The sequence below is a fragment of the Syngnathus leptorhynchus genome, chromosome 3 (genome assembly GCF_054491065.1).
Source record: "Syngnathus leptorhynchus isolate UIUO chromosome 3, UIUO_Slep, whole genome shotgun sequence".
Lineage (NCBI taxonomy): Eukaryota > Metazoa > Chordata > Actinopteri > Syngnathiformes > Syngnathidae > Syngnathus > Syngnathus leptorhynchus.
The window spans coordinates 15,949,987-15,976,628 of NC_141197.1; the positions used below are offsets into that span (position 1 = coordinate 15,949,987).

Below are 26,642 nucleotides of genomic sequence, written 5' to 3' on the forward strand. Positions count from 1 at the left end.
AATGGATTGGCGTCTCTTTGAAGCCTTCTGTGACGGTCACTCCTATAACTTTGACATAAAGAGAGTCTATCTCACATATTATTAAAGAGCATGCATTAATTTATAAAATATGCAAAGGAGACCTTAGAGGACAATCCTTTGCTTTCCTAAATGACGGTCAAGGTGGGACGATTTAAAAAGTCAAGTTAATACAGAGTGGTCCTGAAGTTTTTTGAAAATAGTGCTTTTGCGCCATATTTGTGTTCACAGTGAGGTTCAAAATGGCAACGTCTCTCCCTCGGCGTTCATAACTCCACATGACAACAAAGGTTCTCCCGATTTCTCGCTCCTACTGTACAACTGTTTCAAACGTGAACACTACGAGTATTACCAAGGCAGAAAAATAGGTGGTTTAGGAGCTTTCTTGTTTCACGCTAGAAAGATCCTTAATGGTTGTGCATGGCCTGATAAAGTGAGTGTCAGACTGTTGGCTCAGTGCAGATCTAGGAACAGATCCAATCTCAGGTGTCTAATGCTGTTGGCCGTGAACGTGTGACATTCGCTCGTTTTTCTGGCTAAAGGCGTCTGCGTGACCCAGTAATGTCTATCTGTGTCACGCTGGGCTGCGCCGGACCAGGCAGGTGGATTAGAGTTTTTTTGGGGGGGGGGCGAAGTAATACAAAACAAAACAGAGGATGACAGGCAGGGAGGAAGGAAGGCGAGATTTCGGATCACCTGAAATCAGAATTTACTGGCTCGGACATTGGTGAACAGAGCAGACATTTGATTGCCCGCATAGCTTTAAAAAGTTGATCGTCTCACTTTCTTGTATCAAAGCATCAATAATGAGGATTTAATGATGTATTGCTTGTGTAACTTTATCCCCACCACTTGCTATAATCGCTGCTGTCACACGACAATTCTTCATCCACGTTAGCATCACCGCTGTGTGTGTGTGTGTGTGGGGATTTGATTTAAGGAGCATTTATGCACAAAAAAGCAATGCTGCACAATAGAAGTGAGATTAAACAGCCAAGCATTCTTTGAGCACTTCTCCTAACACCTTTTTTCCCAGACAAATTAGACACGGCTCGGTGGCTCGGAACGGCTTTCACTCCAGGGAAATCATCAGCAGACAATGGGCTCGCCATCTTTGTTTTATGTCCTGGAGAAGAAAAAAGAAGAGCGTTTGGAGACTTGTTGTTGTTTTCCCAAAACCGCCATTCACTTCCTCGAGCGGTCCGAGAGTGAGATAGAGCCCACCGGAGTGCCGTTGCGCTGGGATGATGATGATGACATCCCGAAGATGACGGATGGGCGCCGCCTAATGTGGGAGACGGGAGCGTGTCTGAGCTGATGGCCGGCCTGCTGGGAGCCCTTACCACAGCCTCATTAAACACACCACAAGTCCATATCCTGCTGCTTGAACTGTAAGCAGGTGATAGTCACTGCTCTATTAACTAGCTGCACAGTATGGATGCGGGTCCAAACTCTAATGGAAGATTTTTTTTTTTTTTCAAGGCAGGCAAGCAAAATAGCTTGACTTCCAACTATGGAAATGTCAAGATGATGAGATGATGTACAATAATCCTTTGCTATTTCACGTTTCACCTAGCATGGGTGCTATTGTACTGTGGAATTGTCTTTTTGTCAAAATTCCAAATTCCAATGTTTTTAAAAAGCCGCGTAGGGAGCATATCTCAGACGTCCCTAAAACAACAACAAAAAATGATCAATATTGATAAAGTTTGATTATTATTATTATTATTGAGAAAAATATCGGCCACCTGGGATGTCCAAGCATATCTTTGGAGGGGTATTCCATGTATACATTTTATTCTTGCAATTTCAGATTGCAGATTTTCACATATTGCAGGTGGGTCCGTAAAACACTAATAGTATGCAGCACAAAGATGGAGGAGGCTTGGAAGCGTCTTTTACAGTAGCTCATTCCTGGTGTGAGATTAAAAAGGTCTCATTTCCATATGAGTGGAGCAGTGAGCAAGCTGGCGGCAAAGGTGGCACTGGACCTTGTCATCCAGTACCAGCTGATTCACAGAACGGAGAGAATAAAAATGTGCTTTTTTTTTTTTTTCAATTTCTCCAGATTTCAGATCTTTAAAAAAATATCCCATAGGAATGACTGTGGCATCACGGGTGGACCACTGTTTTGCGTATCTCCCTCACAACTTCTGAGTTTGGGGTTTGAATCTTACTCCAGATACTCCAGTGAATGCTTGTTTGTCTATATATGACCTGTGATTGGCCAGTCCAGGGTGTACCCTATTTGTAACAATAAATAAGTCTGAATCTTAGGTCAAGGGTCAAATGTTTTACACTGGTCTGGCCAGTCTTCAACATCTCCCACTTGGAGGTGTTGTAATAAATATGACCTTAAATGCTGCTATCTTTTTCTATATAGGCTACAGTATACACCACGCCAGTAAGCTCCAACCGCACCACTGATTAAATCAAAGAACAACCATAAAATTCTTACTGAAAAGACTTGGGAATAGGTTTTTTTTCCGAGAAACTGCCAGCTCGCCCATAAATGCAGTTTATTAGATGTATTTTTATGTGCTTTGAAGGTTGGGATGGCTTGCAGCGCTAGTGCCGTTATTATTTTTCTCGGGCTCTTGTCTCATAGAAGCTGTATTTCAAAGCCAGTTAGGCTGTCTCGGAACCAGTGGCCATGATAGTTTAGGCAGGTGGATTAAGTATTTTCCTCAAATGAGCTTCCATTGACTTCCATTGATTGACCCGTAGTTTTATAATAATCCAAGCCTGATCTGGAATTTAACCTTATGTTGTCTTGGTGGAGACGACATGATGACGGAATGCCGTCACCCTGCCCACTTCCCGTCGTAGGTGTCCTCACGTGTCACATTATCCTACTTGTCGCCCTTTTGCTCCAAGAAGGACTGAATAATGTGTACAGCATGAATAAGAGTTCCCACTCAGGAGAATAGGTACACTGTCATTAAAATAACAATGACTTAACACGGGCGATATAATTGTCCCGAAATGTCACTATTAATTCAATTGTTGACACGATGGGATACGGGCCATTCTTGCAGAAGGTTATCATTCTCTCACATGGTTTCAAGGCACGTCCCATCTGAGCGAGCATAATTAACAAGCACGTATAAAAAGCAAGTTCCCCCGAGGGAGATGTCCACTCACACGATACTTGATTAAATTGAATTGTATAAAAGGATCAATTGTGAGTTGTACGCTCTCAACACTTCCACGGACACGTTCATCTGCCATAAAACATTCATTAAATCAAATGGATCACACCGTGTCCGTCGGTCACGTAATTCGTGCGTGGGAAGGGCTGAAGAAGTATGATTGCGTTTCTCCATGTTAATTAGATCCCTCTGTCAATCCGCGCTCACCTTCCAAACATGGATCTGACAAAGTACCACACAGGTCAGGAATTCAGGAGACAGTTTTTGATCCACATACTTCATCAGTATGCATGAATGCCAACAAGCGCTAACAAATACCTTCCCCCCTTTGACACGCTCAATGGATAAAAGCTTCGATCCTGACCCTTAAACCCACCAACTCTAAACCACTAACAATAAAACCTTATCATAATCATTACTTATTGACCCCCTGACGGGAACCCACCAAACCTTAAGCCTAACCCAGACATTTATCATAAACCCAAATCACTAACCTTAACCCACCAACCACAACTTTAACCGGAACCAACCACTGACAGGCTACTGCATTAAAAATATTTTCACTTGAGTAAGCACTTTATAGCTCCGACATGATCTAGTTTTATTTTATATTTGATGTATTTATGGTTTAATTGTTTCCATCCTTTCAGCCAATTTGAAGTTATAAAATGCAAAGTGGCACAGTGTGTAAAATAGATGTTAAATTTTAATAAGGAGCCATAATACAATAAAACACATTTATGATTTTATAAAAGTCCACTAATTGCTTTGTTGTCTTTCTTTTGCATCGGAGGCTTTTAAACGCACCACCTGTGGTTCTGTTACTGATTACCTTTCTGCTAATCGTCCCAATTGTAACACAATAGCGGCTGTACACTTTTTCCAGAAATGTCCATCCATATCAGTGTGTGTGTGTGCGTGTGTGTGTGTGTGTGTGTGTGTGTGTGTGTGTGTGTGTGTGTGTGTGTGTGTGTGTGTGTGTGTGCGTGCACGCGCAAGGAAAGCCATTAGGCTGTAATGGTAAAATGACGCCAGGGAGGCTTTTTGGGCCATTTAGCTTTGGATCAATAATAAGAAGCGTTGGGATTCTTCACATCTCATTTTAGGTCCAAATCCCATCAGTGCTTTTTTTTTTTTTTTTTTTTTGAGGTGGACGGCTAAAGTGGGGCGCAGGTTCAAGTCTGCGTTTTGATCAAGCTGATTGGTGTCTATTAGAGTATCGATCAGTGATTCATTCTGCTTGAGATGATGAGCCAAACAGAGTGACACTGAGAAGCCAACGGGGAATTGATGGATAAGTGCAACATTAGGTTAGCCCAGTTTTTGATACATAAAAATATATATAAAAAAGACTGAAATAAACAGTTTTAAATACAGATTTTATTGAATAATTGGTTATTTCATTAAAATGAAATCAAAACTAAATGATTAGATACTTCTTTTGAAAAATTATTTATTTATAGATGGAAATAAAAACTATTCATATTTTCTGTTCAATAAATAAAAATCGTATAACACTGTACGTATTTCTGTGGAGTTAGTTAACACTGGAGGACGAGGAAGACTGTGAGATAATTGGTGTCAGGGAAAATAAACGGAATCTCTGAAAAAAACAAAGATCAAAACTTTAGAACCTGCATTGGCATTTGAAATTGGAAATGGACTTTCTGTCAGAAAAAAAAAAGAGATTTCATTTCAAGGCCATATCATCCAACCCTAACTGGGGATTTATTTATTTGAAACATCTGTCAAGATTTTAACATCTTTTAGCCTCTTGCCACAGCCCCGCTGAGCCCCTCTCCCATTCCCCCACACACTTTCTTCCACCTTTCCCACCCGTCACAGATGTGACAGGAATACGAATACAAGCCCATCCTCCCTTTCCCCTCCTCCCGCTCCCCCCCCTCCCTTCCTGTCTCCATCCATACCTGACTGCTTGCCTCCAAGGACACAGACAAAGACATCCTCCCGATAAGGGAAGCTATCTCACCACCTGCCTGCCTGTCGACTGTTTGTGCGCCTTTGAACGGCCGTCACCGCCGAAACCGAAGATGATTCTACGCCAAAAATGCTCCCTCATACTTTCCAGCATCAAACGTGTAGTGGCAAAATACACGCAGCTAACTGGGTTGAACCAATTTGACCCCTAATGAATTATGAGCAAATTTCCAAGTTGTCAGCTTTTATTTTGAAGGAATTTTGTAATGGGCTTGGCGAACTAGAGAGGTGTGAATGGAATGTCACACTTAATAGATACAGAGACGTAAATGGGAAAAGATAGGCCGGGGGGGGGTTGAAAAAGTGTTTTATTTACGTTTATGCGTATGGGCGATAACATGAAGGGCGCGTAGAGAAATTGCGCCTCGCTGCTCTCCTTTTCCCCAATTTCAGGTGTAATTACCCGAGAAGACGACAGGTAAGCGGACCAGACGGAAGTCTTTGGAGGCCCATTCCCTCCTTATACACCGATGCTTCCGAATGACACCGAAAGGAAACATTCCCGACAATAAAACGCACACTAACTACCACCCGCGCTGTTAAGTTGTGACGCCCGTGTGCCGTTATGCTATGTAAAGATCACACTGTTGCAAATTGCTGCAATTGTGGGACAGGTTGAGGCTGTAAATGGGCCAAACGGCACAAGTGGGCTTGTAAAAAAAGGGAAGGGAAACGGGTTGTAAATGTACAGTAACTTGCAATGGGAAGTTTAACGGGGGGAAATTGGACACAAAGTCAAAAGCATTTCTATATTTGCTAAGCGGAAAAAACACTCGCTTAAAATGTCTGTTCTCTTAACTTACAAGCAACATGAAGCATTTGGGTATTGGCTGTTAGATCCAAAGCAAAGATGCACGTGCAGGATTTTTCCCTGAACTCACACTTAGCCGCCATTTTAGAAGGGAAATGGATGGCCGTGACACACACTTAACATTCACTTGGGGATTTACTTTGCTGTGGGGAAAGGCGGGCCCACTCGGCAATAGATCCTAATGGATTATTAAAGTGTATTGTGCTGACACTGGCACAATGCCAGTTTGAATATACAGTTATGTGTGTGTGAGTAAGCAGCCGGATTGGAACGCTGATGGACTCCATAAGTGAAATTACATTACGATCGGACTGATGTCAGCCCTTTTTGTCGTGTGATGCAAACGGTAAAGGATCAGCGTAAAAAGGCATTTAAAAAAAAATACTAAATGATTGATACTACAGTACGGGTACTCCTTATTCTTTTTTAATGCTTTTCACATTTGGGGTTGAGATATTGGAGACATAGCCACATTATTCATATTTTGTCCCATGTGCGGGGAGAAACTTTGCTGCCCCATGTGCATGTTCGAGAGCCAATCATGATGTTTCCCGTTCTGATATGTTTGCACTTTCTACCATCTGGCAACTCATCACCTTGCCCGACCGGGGTAAAGGAAAGCTTTAAAGCTCCCTGGATGATCATTTGAATTGGCTTTTTTATTTACCTCCAGCCAATGTCGATTGTGCGGGCGAGAGATTATGTATAGCCTAGCTGTGAGAGCAAAATTACTTTTTTTTTTCTTTTTACTCGGTTAATTTTTGGTTGATTGCAGAAATGCAAGTAAAAAGTTGTATTTTACGACGTTTTTTTTTCTTTTAATTGCTTCACTTAGCGGCAATAAAGTCGGCGAGTGGAATGAACGTCATTGGGGGAATGGAAAAAGTTGTAATCAGATGGAGATAGAGAGATGGTAAAAAAAAAAGTGAGAGAAGATAGAGGGGAAGCCATATAGAAGGTCACGTTGTAAAAGATGTCCGCTTGGGTTTGACACAAATGCCACCAATGGAAATGTTACAGCCTCAGCAAGGAGAAGACAAACTTAAAGGCATTTGATCAAATTGTGTCCCGTCCCTTAACATCACAGCATCCTTTCCATTCTTACGTCACTATTATCTCAATTATCTCTTTAGCTCTTCACCCGTCGTCACCTGTTCGACTGTCACTTTTCTCGCCGCCGTTGTCGCACTCTGGCAAAGGTTTTGCGAATGTGAAACGACATGAAATAAAGCTAACTGGACACGGTGTCACGTCGTAGCGCAACCACACAACAATACAAAAAGGGGATACATGTGTGTGTTCTGTTTTTATTTAACTGCAGTTTTTGGTTGTGCAAAAAAAAAAAAAAAGAATCCTACAATTTTACTTAATTTCAAAATATGTATTATACCATTTTTTTTTTTTTTTGTCAGAATATCCCAAGCAAATGAATTAAAGCAAATTTTTGACATGAGCCACTGCTCCCTCCTCCCCCCTCCATCACGGAGCTAATAAAGCAAGTACGGCTTTCGTTACTAGGGGCTTAAGTGTGAAAAAGCACATTTCTTGCCACTATGCAAAAACTCCAAAGTATCTCTTTGCCCTCTAAACGTTTACCCTTTGACCTCAACTCTCAAGATGAATTCCCGAAGATCAAGGCTTTGTAATCTGCTGCGGCGGCCATTTTGTCATTGTCCGCTTTATAATCCTTCTATCCGAGCAGGCAAATATGAACCGGTATTACTCTCCGAGGGGTTTCTGCTCGAGCCTCTTTCCGAAATGAGGTCTGACAATGTCTGCGGGCGTAATTGTATAATGCCGGGGGCATCGGTGGAAGTGATGCTTGCAGGAGCTGCCCTCCTGCCCCCTCAGCAGGAAATCAAATACACTTAATGGACAAAGGAAGCATTACGAGTGTAATGGAAACAGATGCGACCAATCACGGCTGTTACGTTGGTGACAGCGGGCTTCTCAATGAATGCAAGGTTAACTTGCCGTCAAGACGGTCAAAAGCCACACGTGACCCAACCTGTGGAAAAACACGCGGAGGAATTTTTATGCATAATTCATCTCAAATTTAGTCCAACTCGTTACCTAAAGGCATCAAAAATGGATTCCAGCTCCCGGCAATCCTTAACAGGATAAGCAGCAAAGTAAAATAACTACCCAGTTAATATCTTTGACGTCTATAACCGTCAATGGCACTGAATGAGTTCATGGATGAATTTTTTTTTCCTAGTCTTTGCAAACAGCTAACAACCAGTCTACATTGTAGCTCCAAAACTCTAGATAATGGCAACCACAACCTTAATGGCTCCAGAGTGCAAGACTAGTGGATCGAGTTCAGCCTTCGATCGTGGTTGGCGGAAAGAGCTTGGACCACAGTTCCGATCTAGTTTCGTTGGAAATGTGTGGCAGAGGGTTGCCTCTTGGTAGGCTCTCTAGTTTCTGCAGAATCAGAGATTTTAGGGAAGAGTCCTCAAATTATTCCTGGAAGGTGTTAGCATTTTTCTCCCATGCTAGCATAAATTTTCTTTTGTCCTCTACCTCATCCCTTGTTAGTCCCATTCACACAGAACAACGACGCAGCAAAAAGCTATCGTTTACTCTCCCTTTGTTCAAGCTGTCTTGTGTGTGACATTCCCACTTGACCGCATTGTGTAAAGCTAACACTGCTCTTCTTCTTCTCTTCCTCCTCAACGCTGCTACAGTCATATATTAGGAATAAATAATGAAGAAACTCATCAGAGGAGACTTTGCATATAGATAGCCTACTTAAGCCGGAAGCAGCCATTAACACAAGTTGCGGGGAGGGAGCGTCGGGTAATTAGAGTGGATCGCCTTGCCTCCTTGAGAGCGTGTGACTAATAGAGAGGCCAGATCGACATAAGGAGGACACCGTACAAAAAGAAAACCCCCCAGACAAAGTCATTTCTCACTTACCCAACTCACGCGGGAAAAAACAGACATTCAATAAACGTGTGCGAGCAAATGGAGGATTACACAAACTCAATTTTTATATACCGATATATGACCATGGACTCTCCAAAACTTTACTTCTTAGTAGCTGCCACTCATTTCATGACCTTACTCAGTGGACTTGTCAGAGAAGCAGCTCGGGCGCGACCGATACGATATATCCGGCTTCTATTTCAAAGGTCATTCTTCTCAGTTGACAGCGAGGACATCTTGCTATTATTCCGCATCTTGGCTCCCTCTGCGAATGGACACTCTAATCACTTTCAATAGACACACAAGAACCAAAGCGGGGAATCAGTGAAGTGCACACTGCCAGGATCACAAAATCTTTAGGACAAACCAAACTGTCAGCTTCAAAATCTACCCACGATAGACACGCAAAACCAATTTCATGTTAATGAAACTGAAACGTACAATAGAGGCTAAATTCAATATTTACTCTTTCAAATCCCTCTAAATATTAAACGTGTATTTCGCTTCAGCCATAGATGCCGAAAATATCTCTGTCGGGGATCCGGACAGGAAAAAAGGAACGAAAGTGCTGACGTTACTAGCAACCCCCCTCCATTTTCCAACAGCCTCATAACAATTGAGGATAGATGACCACCGATAAGCCCCCTCTCTCTCTTTTGGGGAGCCTCTTAATGGAATCTCTCTTGTCCCAAGTCGCCGCGGTCTATCGACTGCTCTTGCCACCCCGAGACGTGAATGCACCAGTAGATTGATGAGACTTCCAAAAACTGGCCACAGAACAAATCTTCCACCTCACTGTAAGATAGGAGAGAAGGCATCCAAATGCTACCTTGTTGGTAAACCCACCCGACACTCAAAAAAGACATCCTAGACCATAGCAAATAAAAAGCTGTGTTTTTGCCGGTGTGCGGGAACTTATCTAACGCTGTGTTCTACAAGAGGTCAAGAGGCTGACGACAGGCCGATAAGATGCTTATCCCGCTGGTGAGGCTGCACGGCCTTATCTGGCTTCAAGGGTCCTCTTGGCCGGCGGCCAGCCCGACAATGAGGAAAGCTCAACGGGAAGCTAATTGATTCCCGACATGTCACTTTTTTTTTTTCCCTCCGGCGACCTGGAAGCTGTCTTTTTGCTAACGTGATTGAAACGTGGTCTGTATCTTTAGGCACATCTGGATGACATAAAACCTTCCTGGATGTAATTACTTAACTGTTTCAAGGGCAGTATGTTTTTGCCGGATTCAGTTTGTTTAGCCATCTGTGAGGAGAAACGGTGCCGCTAGGTGCAATTTACACTTATGTACCCCACAGGTCCAACTAGGGGTTTAATGAGAAATCATATTTTGTCGTTTGATTTATCGGTAAGATACAGAGACTGACTGAATAGACGATATGAGGTGAAGGACAGGAAGTGTTACCTGACAACGTAGCGTAAACAAATACAGAGCAGGTGGTGTCACACATTTGTGTTTACAATTTTTTTTTTATTATTGCATTCATATTTTTTATGTTTATTAATTATGATGTCCGTTAAAGATTTGTTATTGCATAAGTTTAAGAATAGTTTTACCTTGGGGATTTTTCATAAAAAAAATGTTTTCAGATCATTTATTTGGAAAAAGGTTTTACACATGTTTTACATGTTATTTTATGACTTGAATTTTTTCTTTTCTTTGTCTTTTATTATTATTTTTTCAATTATTTTACAACTTATTTTTTAACATTTGCTTTTAACCAATTTTGCCAAATTGAAATTAAATATTTTTTACACAATTTAAACTTTTTTTTTTAAATACTTGTAAATACATAATTTTGATTGATCTCAACAATCAGACGAGTGGCATACAACAGCGGTCATGAAAAACAACCACATTAATCCTGACATTTTTTTCAACTGAATTTGTTGGAATAATAGAATTCATCATTCAGAAAGGATTTCACATACACTCCCACTGTTATTTAATCAAACCAAGCGAGCATCTTTTCAATCTGGCCAATGTTATCGAGGAGGAGGTGTTCACCTTCTGCTTCTCGTAAGAACGGCTATAAAAGGTGATTCATTGAGTTTTCAGCCAGCCTTTCAAAAAAGCTCATTGAGATAATGCAGCTCTACTGAGCAGAGTCTTTTCTACGTTATGAAGGCAATCAGTCAGCTCAGTGAATGACATCACGCCTGCCGGCATACCCTCACCATCTCTCCCACCACCACCCACAGCTACTGGAAATAAGGCAGGAGATTTGGAACAAGAGGGGGGGGGGGGTCTATTAGTCAAGACCAAAGAGGTCCGCCATTGTTGACATACTACCAAATGCAAGAATTCGGAATCTGACAAACAAATGCACTGCGGGGTCAGAAGCCCGAGTGGCCACACACCACCCTTCATCCTGAACCTCGGTGGACCAATCCAGTGCTGCTCGCAGCATGCCCAGCAGCGGAAATAAAGGACCGGACTCGGTCTGTTGATTGCGTCATCAAAAAAACAGCAGCAAATTCAGAACTGATGTTCTTTGTGTGTTATGCACCAACGATTTGAGTTCCAGACAGGCACGAACATTTCTGCAGATTTTGTCTTTTGAATCAGGGGTTCGTTAAATCAAGGTTCTACTATAGGTAGAAACTGCAACATTAGGAGCGGAATATATGAAGCCCGTCCACATGCAGTCAGATAATGTACAGTATTTGTAGATGAAGCAGCATGTGGTTCACCACAGTCCTTTTTTTTTTTTCAGTATTCCCGGTAACTGTAGGAAATTATGTTTGTGATAAAAAGGTGGCTTACGGCCAATTATACTGGGAAATATGTTTTTTGTATTTCGTCTATGTTTTACCAATGCGTTACAACGTTACCAATACGTTCGCTGCCGTCACTAATTGCTATTTTGCTTTGTTAAAAGCAGGAATCAAAAAATGAAGGACTCAAACGGATTAATGGCATTTCAATAGGCCTTGCAGAAAATTTACTTCACTTGATAGCGTCTTTTTTTTTGGGGTTGCTTCTGACTTGATGGATGATAGAACCTGTTGAGTGTCTTATTAGCGATAACATTCTCTTTATTTTTTCAAATCTTTCAGAGAGATAGATACTGTTGAATTCTCTATTTCTAATTATCGCTGGCTCATTATTATTCGGCATAAAGATACCATCCGTTGCCTAATGAGAGAAGAGACAAATGTTTCTTTTGGGATGGAAGGTTTGGGGGGGGTGGGGGGATATAAGTGTGCGTTGAGGAGCGCCGTGAGGGTGGTGCAGAGAGACGAATGGTTTGTTTCTCCGGGATCTATGCTTCTCTTTATTGATCCTCCAGTGCGGGTTTGGCCGCTTGATGAGGCGTATCCATAACGACCTGAGCCCCTCCACGTAAACAGATGTTGCTACCGCAGCCAACTACGTGCATTTCAATGGTCCACCTGCTGTTTATTGCCTTATAGCAATCCTTCTTATTTTGCGCAATTCTTTCCGCCGTCAGTGTGCACACAACCTTCCCTCCGAACGGCCATATTTGCTTTTTATTGTCGGGTCTAGTGGGGGGAACTTTCCGCTACGGTGCCCACACAGCATTGAGTAAGCATCTGGAATAAGTCACAGGCCCCGCTAATGGAAATCCATTTAGCCTCGGTGTGATGTGAACGTCGTCTGCGCAGGGAAGCAGAACGACACGCTGGGTTCTTTAGAACCTGGCAAGGACACACAAGGTGAAAAAATATCGCCAAAAGTAAGCGCATTAAGCACTTTCGATGCTGATAGGCTTGTTCAGGCTCATGGAAAAGCTGCATTGTGTCCCAATGAGAATCAATAAATTGTTTGACATTCAGCCATTTTGAACCACGAAGACCACCAACGGCCAATAATACATATGTTGAAACTTTCAAATGTATCTTTTAAGCATTGGTATGGTCGGCAGTCATTCTGAGATTTCTGAAACCGAACAAGACGGGCTCAGATTCAAGTTACTTCTGTGGCCACTAAGTGTTTCCCCCCCCCCCTCCATGATATGTAGCGACAATTTTCGTGTCGGTGCAGCAACCGCTGGCTCTCAATCTAGTCCGTTTTTCCTTTCACGCAAACATTGTTTTGTCTTATCAATTCACTTGCAATTCATTGCCCTCTGTCAGACAGCTTTTCATTTTCACGTCCTTGTTGGCTTGATAGTATCAAAATGTCCAATCCAAGGACGATGTGACGGCAATTAGACGAGACAAGATGACAAAGCTTTTTATGCTATCTGGCCGTACCGGGAATAAGAAGAAATGAGATTCACTCCTAACTGTTTGCATTTCAATTCAATAAGCTATTGCCTTTATTTGAAGCTTCGTTGATGGACGGTCATGTTAAATGACATGTGAACTCTTGCAGAGCTTTACAGTCCGCCTCATGACAGCTTCTGATGAAAGCGGGGGGGAAGTGTGGTTATAGGGTGGGTGGACACCTGGTTTATTGGCGTCCAGATGCTTTGCCATGACATAGGGGTCATTCAGAGTCACAGTGGGAGTTGGTCTTCAAAGCCAGACATCATTAGAACAGCCCGTGTTCCTAAATTTACGCTAACAAGACTCACAACACAGGCTACCATAAAAGGAATCTAAGACCAGGAAACACCTGCTGATGCTGCCATTTAAAAGGCTGATTAGAAGAATTGAGGATATCGGTGAAATTTCAGTTCAGTAACAGGAGTCGTGTTTGAGACTTGCAAATTATTTGTCATTTAAGAAGAGATAATCACTTGTCTCGGCTCCATAAAGGTTAGGAAACACTGCAGTAAAACACACTAGAAGAGTCGGCAATGATTTTATCTTATGATAAGATCAGGATTATCATCACATCATGTCGAGTGTCTACCGAAGGCTGGTGAACTCCAAAATCAAAATGTAACGGACTGGTGAACAGTGTCAAACACAGATACAGTCTGTGCTTGAAGCTGTGCCCATTGAGGCTTCCATGTGGACACTTTTAATCATAGAGATGGACTGTTTCTTTCCTCTGGGCCCCTTGAGGCCTTTAGGTTTTTTTTTCTTCTCTGTGTATCTGTAACAAATAATGGAGTCAAGATGGCCCCCAGAGGCCCTCAAAGCCATAACAGAAATACAACCTACTCCAAAATAAAACTCCCAACAAATCGAACAAAAATTGCGCTTTTTCTTGTCCAGTGACGCAGCCAACATGAAACGTAAGTGACCCAAAAAGATTTCAGCTCTCCTTCACAAAGAGCAAGGAAATTGTTGACATTGTTCTACTGCCATCTAGTGGCCACCGGAAAAAAAACATTGGGAGAACATTCAAGCTTTTTCCAAGCGTTTTCGTCAGTGTCTCCAACGGTCTGATTGTCGGATTGTTTCTAAAAGATTATTCAGAGGAAACAGTCGGGGTGAAGAGTGCAGGAGGCCATAGTAAACAAAGTGCAGGTGTATTTTTTATTTAATTCTTTATTCATAAACTTGATGCAAGTTCACAAATTACTTTACATGGTCAAATTCACCCTTGCAGTGGGGGGAACCAAAACAAAAAAAATTGAAACCAAATGCAATGCATGCTCACCAGTGCATAACTTCAAAAGCCAAGGGACACTCATGGTTTTGTGGAACATAAAACCGGAATCGGTTCCGACTTTGGATCGAAGTCGGTCTCGGGAATTGTCGGTCGAACGGGGGGTGGCGGGGTTTTCTTTCAGTGCACATCAGACTCGGGCTTAACAAGATGTTGAGTAACAATTTGTAAATTCATCTAACCTGGTTCTACGGGCAGGGCAACAAGAAATCGTTGCCAAGTGCTGAGACACAACTGGACCTCAAGACTCATTAAAAACAAGTCCAGAATGAGATGAAAGTGTGTCTTGACTAAGTTTGAGGCTTTTGAGGAATGACGACGCTGTTCCACACGGATATTGCCAACATCCAGATGTTGGATTTCCAGCCGACGAAGCCTCGCTTCGGCTTTCAGATACTTGTTGGGAGTTGGGTTATATTCGCACGCAATGATCAGAATGCGTTTAAGATTCGTCGCTACGTCTGTGATATGTATTCCTGAGTTTGGGCCCAGCAATCCCACAAGATGCCAGGATTGAGTCTATGCCGTTCTGGAAAACGATGATACGGGTTTTGTAGTCTTCTGGGGAATGACGGTTTGGTGCTTTTGTTCAGTCACAAAATATATTTGTGGCGATTTTTGTCCAAACATAACTTGCAATGAAGTTTTCTATGGTGCCCTATGAGAACATCCTAATTCAAACCAAAGTTGGTAACAGCACTGAATATCCATGATGGGAGTGCGTGATATGGAATGAACACGTAGAAGGGATCACTCAACATGGCAAATGCGTAAAGAGTTTCCGCTAGAAGTGAGGTGTAAAGTTTAGACTATTGCTGTGAGTTGAGGAAAAGACCATCGAGGACAACTCGGGGAAGTCACGATTTGTTTCCCCACCTTCAGACGTCTACAAAGAAAGAATTGGCCTTGTGGCTTGTGAGAACTAAGCAGACCGATTAAAAGACAATTAGATGCATAGCCTGATTGAGGTTCATCCGGTTTGAGGAATGACAAAAAAAAAAAAAAAGGGGGGTTCCAAAAGCCTCGGGAATGCCAGGGACAGCCGTGATAAAGAGGCGCCATCAATCAAAGGGGGTCAATGGTCCCTTTTACACAGCCTGCAAAAGTCAGCATTTTCCCGTCATGTCAGGATGAACGGCGCTGACATGGAAAGGTGGGCGTGATGTCATCGTTCGGAGGTAGTATCAGAGCCGTGATATAGGAAGGATACCAAAGGTATTCTGAGACCCTCGGACAAAAGGTTGACAAGATGACGGTAATACTGACACATTTCCCAGTTAAAAGTTGCAAATGCTCCGATGGTTTTTTTTTTTTTTTTCAGGCTTTCTGTGTAAAAGAGGCTATTGTCACCCGGATACCCAATGAATATTAAGAAGAAAAACAAATGCAGTAGTCATTAGTCTTACATAAGAATATGGCGTACTTTAGTTTCCTTATGCAAGAGTAACCGTGTGGCAACTTCTTCATTTCAAGAGGGAAGCTGCTATCAATGGTTGCAGCCACACGAGTGTACACAGCCTGGAGGACCCGAGACGGGGTTACATTAGAAACATCCTCTTGCAGAAATACAAATGTACATGATTACACCGGGGCGTTAAAAGCAGCTAGATTACAGTGTTGGGGGCTGCCGACGCCGTCCTATTTAGTCCGTTTATTTGTGTGGAATTCTTGACATCAGGCTCGAGGTGTCTATGTTCTTTTCATCTGAGGTCTACGGGCTTTGAAAAGACGTCCAAAATGCAAGCTGGCTCGCCATAATGTAGAAGGTCCGGAGAAATGCCATTGATGTGGTACGGTCCAGCCAAATAGGCGGCGTCCCGTTAAAAAGGAGCCTCGGTGATGGCCGATGCCAGCCGTTTTGTGTAGTTCATAGTTTCCATCAGGAGATAAATATACGACGGCAGCATCGGCGTCCGAAGCAGAGGGGTGTGATATATTTGCTTATGTGCTTCTTGTTTCTCGTTGGTTGGTCACCGGAGGAGGAATTTTGGCTTGAAGTTCACTCAACAATCAAAACCGTAAAAAAAAAAAATTGGGAGGGGGGGGTTGTGGGGCAAGTTGGTCGCAAGGAAAATAAATCCAGAGCAGGAAGGAGAAAAATATTAGCCATCCTCCTTTGGGGGTGTGTACCATCCTGGAGGACACAACAGATTCATCACATGAGCACCTTTTGATCATAACGGTGGTGGAATTGGGGTCACACAAAAAATGCTCAACTAAGATGAGGTCAGTGGAAGGATAGTCATATTTTAGTACAATTTCCACCCAAAAAATGGAACCCAAAGTCATTACAGGAGTGAAACTCCTAATGCTGCAAGGATTTTTTTTTTTACCACAAAAGATTATGAAAACAAAGTCTTAATTTTCAGAGAAAAAAAGTTCATGGAGGGGAAATAGTTATGAAACATCACAATACTACAAGAATGAACCAGCAATATTGGGGAGGGTGACCATTTTATCAGAAAAACAAACAAAAAATGTGATAAAATGCAAACTTGCAAAAACGATCATAATTTAAGAATAAAAACATAATATTCCACCTTTTTTTAATTTTACAATACCAGTAGTGCTAATATTACAAGGATAAAGTTGTATTATGAGGTAAAAGCTCTGCAGTTTGAATTATTTGCACATCATTCAACTAGATTTTGTGAGAAAAAAGGAAAACAAATCACTGAAAATAATTTGACGTGAAAAAATTCAATTACCAAATAAATATCTGAATGTTTGAGGCTAATGTGGCTTCTGAGCTGCAAACCTTTGGTCAAGCCTGGTTTGGAGGGCAGGACATGTGAGTGTCAGTGACACACTGCCAAAAAGAAGTGAATGGCATGTGACAGCAGCCACGACTTCAAGGTCACCAAAGTGACTTGGCGTCATATCGCTTTGGGTCTTCCGCTAAAGTTGAAAGGCCCTGACAACCCTTTATGCAAGGTTATTTTACTGTCATGATAATCAAATAATCCATTTCTAACAGTATTTGAGTAGACTTTTTTTTTCATTTCAGATTAAAAACCAACTCGCCTCGTGTTGTTTTGGTGCCAGACTTTCTGTCGAGACAATTTTCGTCCGTCTGTGCTGTGACTTAATGGGGGCGGCCACAGAACGCTGCTTTCTAACACCGGCGTAATTATTTCAGAAAATCAATCCATTGAAACGAGCTCGCAGCTCAGTAGTGTTCAAATGTTCCGTAAATGTCACAGAAATCCATCTATTCATTTTCTGAACTGCTTATCATCATTCCTTTAAAAAAATATTTTAAAAAATCAAATCAAAAGAAGTACTAACCGTTCTTTTCGTGGATCTGGACGAGGGATTTGTAGGACTGCTGTGCTCTGGCTAGATTGTACTGGTTCTGCAAGGGGAGAGAGATGAAGCATAAAAATGACAGAAAATGGCAGAGTGCTGAATATATAATAAGCTTGGATTCAAACACTGCACCAGTATTATGCATATCAACTTTATACCATATCACCAATATTGATTACATCAGCAATCGATATACTTTATGTCCTAAAACTGTTGCACATGCGACTACTCTTAATATAAATGATTGCGCAATATTGTCTGAGGACTAATTAGTTATTGTCATTACATTCAATTATTGGAGTATATCTTAGTTTCAGGATAACTATTTTGATTATGATTATTTTTTTTATTAAATATCGTCTGTCCAGGAGAATTTAAAAAAAATGTCACAATGGAGCATTCATTTTCCTGTATCTTGATTGAATTAAAAATATTCGGACAACACACATTCGGACTATAATATAACCACATTAAGAATTTCATTTTGGACATTCTGAACTCCGGTTTCCTACGCCAGTGTTACGCTGATCAAAATAAAAACTCCCCCGGGCTTGTCATATTCTGCTTCATTACATGGGAAAATAGTTTCACTGAAGTCAATGAACAGACTCGTAGTGCGCTCCTTTTTTACTCAAGTGTAATCAATCAAGTCAATTGAACTCAATTAGTTATAAATCACATCTCTAATGTCTTTGTATCGCATCGTATTCTGACAATGGGGTCGACGCTAATGAAATGTCTTTAAAAAAAAAAAAAAAATCCATGTGAAGAACAACAGTCAGTACTTGCGCTCACTTACTTTGTTGGCTCCGAACTGCACTCTGGCTTTTCCTTTGACTAAAGTGGCATTGATCTGCATGATGACAGACTCAATTGAATAGGCACTGCTCCAACCCTGCAGGCAAGAAAGTGATGCTGCTGTTATAAAGGATCTTAATTCAATTAAACAAAAAAATGCACCCTTTCACTTTTTTAACAAGATAATAAAGAATAACTGACCTGTTTGGTGAGAAGCTCCATGCACAGGGCACCTCCTCCAAGAACATAGCTAAAGGGGGGGAAAAAAAAATGATGCTCGCTTTAATTATCTTGATACATTTTGTTAAACTCAGTGCCCAAAGTCAATTTCACTCTGCTAGATGAAATTTGCAACTTTTGATGACCCACCATCAAGCATCACATTTTGAATGACTCACCCCCCAGACAGCACAGGCGACACAACCCGCACAAATGGAGGATCGAAAGGGAAATTATCCTGAAGAAGGAAACACGGTGGATTTAAACTTTTGCCTTTTTGTTGATGCCGTCGCAACGTTAGCCCAGAATATTCAAAGTACTCACTTTGTAGGAGAAGTTGAGTAAAATGTAATCCATTCCTTCCTTTTCCTTCAAGACTTGTAAGTCGCTGTGTAAGGGGCTGTCTGGATCGACACTGTCGGTAAACCAAACAAGACATTCATTAGTCGGTGTATTCCGAAACAAAAAGCAAGCCCTCATTCCAATTTTCACTCACGTTCGTAATTTGACGTGCCATTCGTACAGGCTGTCGCTGACCAGCTCCACCGAATAGATGCCTGCCATACAAAATGAAGAAAATACACACTTTCATCAAATGCCTTTATATCAATAGTCCTGCCTTTACAGGGATAATCCTCGGTAAGACTCTCGCTTTTTTTTGGGTGACACCTCTTCCATTTTTTAATGCACGAGTCTTCTGTTGCACATGTTGCCGCTGGGAGTGTGATAAAGGCGGAGTTGCTTGAAAGTTTATGAATACCATATTATATATACTGTCTTTTCCTATTGGTACCTGTAGTGTAGTGTACCTTTATAAAAGTAAATGCTAAAAAGCTGTATTGAATCTCTAGTGTGCATGCAAAGCAGCCCACCTGTCTTGTAACTCTGAGACCTGTAGATCTCCCGGAGTTCCTTCATCAGGCGGTCCGAGGCTTGCACGGAACCGGACACGGCCCCCTGAAAGCAATTGAGCAAATCAGTCAAAGGAGCAGGTTTGAAGTGAAGCGAAGTGGTTAAAAAAAGCAAGGACTTTAGGCAGGAAGACATGAACTGGCAAGTGAGGTCAGACTTTGTGAAGTAGCAATGGATTTTTTAGAGAGGCAGGGCGCCGCCTATATGCAAGGGACTCCCGGAAATGGACACGTTTGTGTTGAAGGAGTAAAGCTTGCTTTCAGCTCAATGTGATAGGAGAAGTGAGTGTCGCATGTCAAACTTGACACCACTCTCCAAACCTTCCGTTAAACAAAGGTTCCTTCCCTGCCTCTTTTACAGATCCATTCACTTTTCACACTGCCTGTGAACTTTGTTTTACTTCGCTTCTGTCTCACTGTTCTGTTTAAATGAAGTTGATACAATAGTGAAGTTCCACACTTTCTCTTCCTGATCTGTTGTGTAAAATAATGACTTCATCTGCCACGCCTGACAGTGTCACCATTCTATTGTGAGTAAACTTACACAAAGTTGCTGTTATAGCAATTTTCGCTGGGCTTTGGGTAAAAGGTGATTAAACACTGCCTCTTCTGTAAACATGTGAAGATGCCCGACTCACATTTAAGTGGTCCTGCCTCTGGTTCTTCCTGATCTTCTCCAGGACAGCCAGATTCTCTTTCTCGATGCCATCGTCTTCGGATTTCTTGCCTTCTACGGGCTCCTCCTCTTTCATTTCATAGTGGTCCAAGTCCTCGATGTCCTGTCGGAGAGCAGACCCGAGATGTGAATCATGCTTAAAATGTTAACTAGTATGATTACATTGGGGAAAAGAGGATTGTTTGGCTCTTGTCATATAAATCTCCTTCTTGTAAACAGGAAGTGTTCTAGTACAAATATTGGTACCTCTCCCATCTCTTCCTCTTCCTCTTCTTCTTCTGACGTGACCTCCTCTGTCCCATGCTACACACAAGCATGCACGTTATTAAAATTGCAAAATATGTTGTTGCACGGTAACCCAAATTTATCGGGCTACATTTTTAAATTGTGCAATAAGTAGTGTCAGTCGTACCTTTTTGTCTTGTGCAACAGGGCCGGCGGGGAGCGGCTGGTCCAACATCTCCACATCGGGATGCTGAGGAAGGTTGTACAGCCGGCAGAGGTCACAAATCAGCTTCTTTAACTGCTGCAACAGCTGGAGAGGACAAAAGCACAAGTTGTGTATGTGTGTTTGTGTATTAAGTGGGTGTAATGATGAATCATTTATTGAGCATATAGTCCTTCAACAAAGCGCAAAATTAACTGGGAGGCAATTTTGTGTGTTTGGCAAATGCTCCTGGTTGCTTTAGCTTTCACATCTGTATGCATGCTTGTTTGTGCCTATTTTTGGAACACATAAACCTGAACCCCGCATCTCACACGCAAGGTATTTTTCTTGCCGCAAGGAAATTTTGAACACTTTCAAAACTTATTTGCGACAGGAAATACTGTTAAAGATTATTAATACTGTTGATGAATGTCTGGCAAACGCCTTTGCGACATTGAATGAACCCTGAAATGGAACCAAAAAAAAAAACTCTAAATACAATATTTTCGCCTCGGTACACAAGTCAACCAGGGCTCATCTTGGTCATGTGATGATGGTATGTAGACACTACAGTGCTCCACATAATATGGTGGGGATATTTACCAAGGTGCTGCCTTTTTTCACATCCTCCAGACGCTCCAAAACTTGTGCCAAGCTGGGGTCGTCAGAGTTCACGAACCAAATAGGCGGTGTGGATGGATATGACTCCTGTTACACACAAAAATAAACCGGTTTTAAGTCCACAGGTTGCAATTTTGAGAGTGTACTTTGTTTACAGACAGCTATACCTTTGGCGTATAGCTATATAAGTTATACTATATAGCAAATAAGAGAGATCTACACGAGTGCCATTGGAAGTCATCCAATTCACATTACTGGGCCTAAACATGTGTACGTGTGTATGCATAAATACATATAATGTATTTGCAAAATTTATTGTTTGGTAGCATGGCACCTCCCTCTCCCCTTTTTCGATCTCAAATATTTGTCTTGGATATTTTACCAAGCAGCTCCGTGTATGTTTAGTTATGAAAAGTTGTTTAGGTTTGAACACTAGATTATACTCTCCAGTTTATGAATATAGAATTCACCATGCAAGCCAGGACTCGCACATTGATGTGCGACAAATGTATTTCCCTTGTGGATAAATACAATATCTATCTAATCTATCTAGATCTTTCCCTGCGTATCCACAGTGTAAGCACGGACTCTGCTACTCGACTAGCATTTTTTTTTTCCCCGGCTAACCGTAGCTTGCCTGCTAACCCCCCCTTCCCAATGAACATGTCAATCGCCGTACCGTACTGACCGTTATGTTACAGTGGATAATCAGCAGCTTCTCCCCGGTTACGTTGAATTGACAACTAAGCTCGTCGGGCTTCCAGTCGATGATCCGGAATCGTTCGTGATTTGGGTCGAAAATAGACTCCAAAAACTTCAGTTCGGCCTTCAGCCCCGACACCGACATCTTCCACGCATCTCCGGCCGGGCCGCTTGGGGAGGGGGGAAAGAAACCGGGGCTTTAGCTCGCAGCTAGCTTAAGCCACAAGCAAAAACAAAAGTTGAAATGGAAAAAATAGATATATATCCAGGTTTATTTTATAACTCCAGCAATGACAACTTGTCGCTCTGGCTCCCCTGTGTGAGTCCAAACGACCCGGAGCCTTCCGCGGAAAGCGTCCGGTTCAAGTTAATCTTAATTCGATATGTTTTCAACGACGTAGCAGCTAATGTTCGCATTCAGCACGTTAGCATGCTAGTGCGTTGTTGTTGTCTTTCTGTCTATTGTTGTTGGACGCCTATGATGACAACCGTCTTAAAAGGCTGCAAAACGCCGTCCGCTCATCTCGTCCGCTCGCTCCCATGGCACGGCGCCCCCGTTATTCATTTAAGTGGCAGGCGAGCGCACGGTTCGCTCCTCTACCCCGCTGTGGGTGGAAATAATCCGCCGGAGGAGGGACAGTGTTTTTCATCTCGGTTCATCTGCTGTTAGCGTAGTTGGCCTCTCTGTTGGGGTTTAAAGATGGCGTCCCGCGATCTCGCCGTTCCCGCAGCATCCCATAATCCACTGCGCCTTCTACCGCGCGGGATCCACGATAAAAGTTGTGCAAAAATGATGTTTAACTTTTTAAGTTATTGTATGATTGTCACCCTTGGATTTTGTAATTTACGATTTCAAATCAAGTGGCGGCACTTTATTATTTTTTTTCCCAATAAAAGTGCACACTTGTGATTCACTGTTGTTCGGTTTTACTTCCCGTCTTTCAAATTTGGAAGAAGTCAGTATAGTATTTCATAATTAGTTAGCACGGGTTCAAATAAAAATTCTAGATAATTGTACTGTATTAGTACAACATTTCCAACAGAGGGCGGTATTGCACCAAACAAGAAATACAATATTTTCAATACAAAATCAAAATTTGCTTTCTATGGCAGCACAATTCAAAATTCCCTTCAGTAACATAGCATAATTAGTATACTAACAAAACATTATTATAACGTTTTTTTTACAACGATAGCTGCTACAATAAGAAGAACTACTACTACTACTTCTACCATTATGATTATTGCATTTCTTACATTTTTAGTGATGACTGGAGCACATTTTGGCTACACTTACTTTTCATACCACTATGAACAAAATTTACTTCTGGCTTTGTTCAGCATTGGCAAAGGTCTGCGCCCTACTGTGTTACATTCTAGTCATACTACATTTTACCATTGTTAAATGAAACAAATGTAAACACGGTATATTCATGTCACTGGTAAAAGATGCATCTGACATACACTCCGTCACGTCGAGGCTCTTATGTACGCACTAATAAAGAAACAGATTGCTTTTGTCCTCACTGATTTATCCTTCTCCTCTGTCCCCTGCATCAGCGCCAGGCAAAAAATTAATTAAAAGCCCTATTCGTCACCTCATTCCATCTCGGCAAATCACCGCCTGCCATTCATAACCTTTACGATTTCACCACAGATGACGGCCGACGTGTCGGGAAGTCCACGGCTTGCTATGAAATAGCGCACAAACACAAATGTTATTAACACAAACGTGTTATGTTTTGTAAACTTGCTTGAATTTTTTCAAATACATTTTCTCCTTAATAGGATTCAATTATTGAGCAGAGGGGGTGTATATTGATATCAAACGAAATGTGCACTTTTATCTGCCTCTGCACCAATTTTCAATGGGAGGCTTGATAGGCCTACATGTAATAAAATCTAGTGTCTCAGTCGTGGACATGCACTCCAGTCAAAGTCAAGTACTACACTGCAAAAACTTGGCGAAATGTCAAGTCATCAAGTTTTGTGGCCGGAACATTTATAACTCAAGTCGTCAAGTTGTGCTCGCCACTATAGACGCTTAGCTCCGGATGGCTAAATGTCAATCCCTCACTCGCCCGTCCTGCTGATTCACCACATCCGGCACCAGCACTTTGTCAAGTGGTGACAGCACCATTCCGATTGTCTCAAGGTACACACCAATGGAAAATGCCATTTTCTTAAAGTAAACAAATAATATACATCTTTGATTCTTTTTTTTTTTTTTTTTGCATGTTATTTTACAGTATATTGAAAATGTACGCTTAAAAAAAAAAAAAAATCCTCGGTCAATGGTCGATGCGTCTTAGTCAGATTAAGTGCTTCTCCAATGAGTGCGTGGAGGGCCATTAGGGGCGAAGGCCGAGTAAATGTCACCTTGAGTTGTGGTGGAATCAGCATGGAGTGTCTCTCGGCTCTATTTAAATCGTCACTTGCGCACATAATTGCACCCTTGTCTCATGTGATATGCGATAGAAACACGCTGCTGGCCTGTTGAAGCTTAACTAGCTGCTTTCCTGTTTGTAATGGAGTCAATACAGAGAGGCTATTGGTATTGAGGTATTTAAGTTGAGGAAAAAACATTTTGTACAGTTATGCTCTCTTGCTAATCATGGTAAATATACCTTGTTATGGCTTTTACAAATAAAGTGATACTCGCTGGAAAAACTCACCTACTCGCTAGAAGATGGCGTCAAAGTGATTATATAATGGCTAAAAACTACCTTGCTAACAATAATAAATCATGATAAAAATATCTGTGCGGCATTCCACTGGTTCAAGTTTGCTATTTGTAATATACACAGTTCAGTTTGTAAAAAAAGAAAGAAAGAAATAAAGATTAATTTAAATTAGCAGTTAAATCGTGAAGCAACCAAACAGGATCAGGAAGCTTCTTGGCATGTTGTGTTATTTGAACCAGGCAGCAGTAATCAGCCAGCAGGGCAACTTGTCTCACTTGTGTCACTAATGAAAAGTCTCCGGAGAAGACAGATTAGCCAATTAATAGACGCGGAGTTGTCGTGTCACTTGAAGGCAGGAAAAACACGAGCGGTCGGTCATCTTCCACCAGAAGAAGACAGATGATTTGAAAGCACTCAACATGACCTCCTAAATTCAATCTGCGGTTTCCTTACAATCTATAGATAAGGGGAGGAAAGCTTACGTTACTTCCCAGACAAAAGCACATCATGCAATTATGACATAACGTCGAGAATAAAAATGGATCAAAATCGGATTGGAGCCACTGAGACGCAATTACATGCGGAAAACAGGAGCTGTCCGTGACGTCAATGCTGATCAGATTTGAGTATGACGGAGTGCGGATCCAATCAATGCTTATCGGTGTTGTGCATGTAAATAAGCCGCCTGGATGTGTTGTGTTTCAAGAGGATGATTTGTGCAAGAGTGTGACTTGATCTCATCGTGCACAATGCGGTCCCGTTGAGAGAGAGAGAGGTTAGCAAGCGGTCCACGCACAGGTAGAGCCAAATTGGATATGTCACTGCTCCCCACAATCCAGATGGTGAGTTGCTTCCCCCTTGAGAGCTTTATTTTGTCTTTCTTCTTGTGAAGTCAGCCACTAGTGTAAAATGTTCATCACCCAGACACTGCTTCCCAGCAGCACGGCCACCATATGTCTGTAACTTTTCTCATTCTGCTCTTCACTCTCGCAAAGTCCCCCAAGGACAAGGTTAGGTTCCAAACAGAGAAACCTGCTTGTTAGCTCAGTCACATTGTTTTTGTGAGTTGGTAAAGGAAGACTCTAAAATCATCCGTAGACAACCGTAGAAAATCTCAATAATCAAATTTTTAATGTGACAATTTAAGTGTGTCGGTAAATACATTGTCAGTGATTACGAACCGTTTTGGGGTACAGGAGTGCAAAGTGAGGGATCATCATGTATGTGTTCAGCTTGATCAGTCGTAAATGTGATATGTAAATAAAAGCACAATGGATGGATGGAAATATTAAAATATTACATTTTCAGCCAAATCGGTACTGTATGGGAACGTTAGCTAGCTTGCTTATGCTAGCCCTCTTTTGTTCTAACACTGGGATGAGGTCATGTGTGTGTCTACAAAGATGTAAGAAAAGCTTTTAAAAATTAGAAATGTTAATGACATGTAACAGACAAAAAACAACATACCATTATGTAGTAATATGATGCTAGTTCAAGTTATGCTAGCTCAAGTTTTCAGGAAGCGCCTCAATGGCTGTGTATGGGTCAACCAACATGAACGCGTCCACAGCATAGTCATAGTAGACCAGCTTTGATTAACACGACACGCGTCCTCTTAGCTAATTGTTTGAAGTCTGTGCTTTTTTTTCCACCATTGTTTGCCAGCCCCCCCACCCCACCCCCCCTTCTATCCCTCCGGCCCTGTAAACCGTTTTGGCATTAGGGGAGTGATGCGCTCATTTACGGGACTCTCACAGCAGCCTCATGTTGCCTCCAGCCACAACAAAGTAAATACACTGTGCTTCGAATGCAATTATGGATCCAGTTGACTTGGTTAAGTCGCAT

At 41.9% G+C, this 26,642-nt stretch overlaps 1 protein-coding gene across 1 annotated transcript; it reads right to left on the bottom strand.

Annotated features, from left to right (window-relative positions):
* Positions 1-14,311: 14,311 nt before the first annotated feature.
* On the bottom strand, positions 14,312-22,851 carry ube2q1 (ubiquitin-conjugating enzyme E2Q family member 1). The gene is made up of 14 exons (XM_085906746.1): positions 22,715-22,851; positions 22,100-22,283; positions 21,394-21,498; positions 20,776-20,898; positions 20,610-20,666; positions 20,326-20,466; positions 19,649-19,733; positions 19,273-19,333; positions 19,101-19,191; positions 18,956-19,014; positions 18,759-18,807; positions 18,559-18,654; positions 17,739-17,805; positions 14,312-16,584 (listed from the first exon to the last, which is right to left on the bottom strand). The coding sequence occupies exons 1-14, from the start codon at positions 22,771-22,773 to the stop codon at positions 16,553-16,555; spliced, it is 1,209 nt and encodes a 402-aa protein (XP_085762872.1). The 5' UTR covers positions 22,774-22,851; the 3' UTR covers positions 14,312-16,552.
* Positions 22,852-26,642: the final 3,791 nt, after the last annotated feature.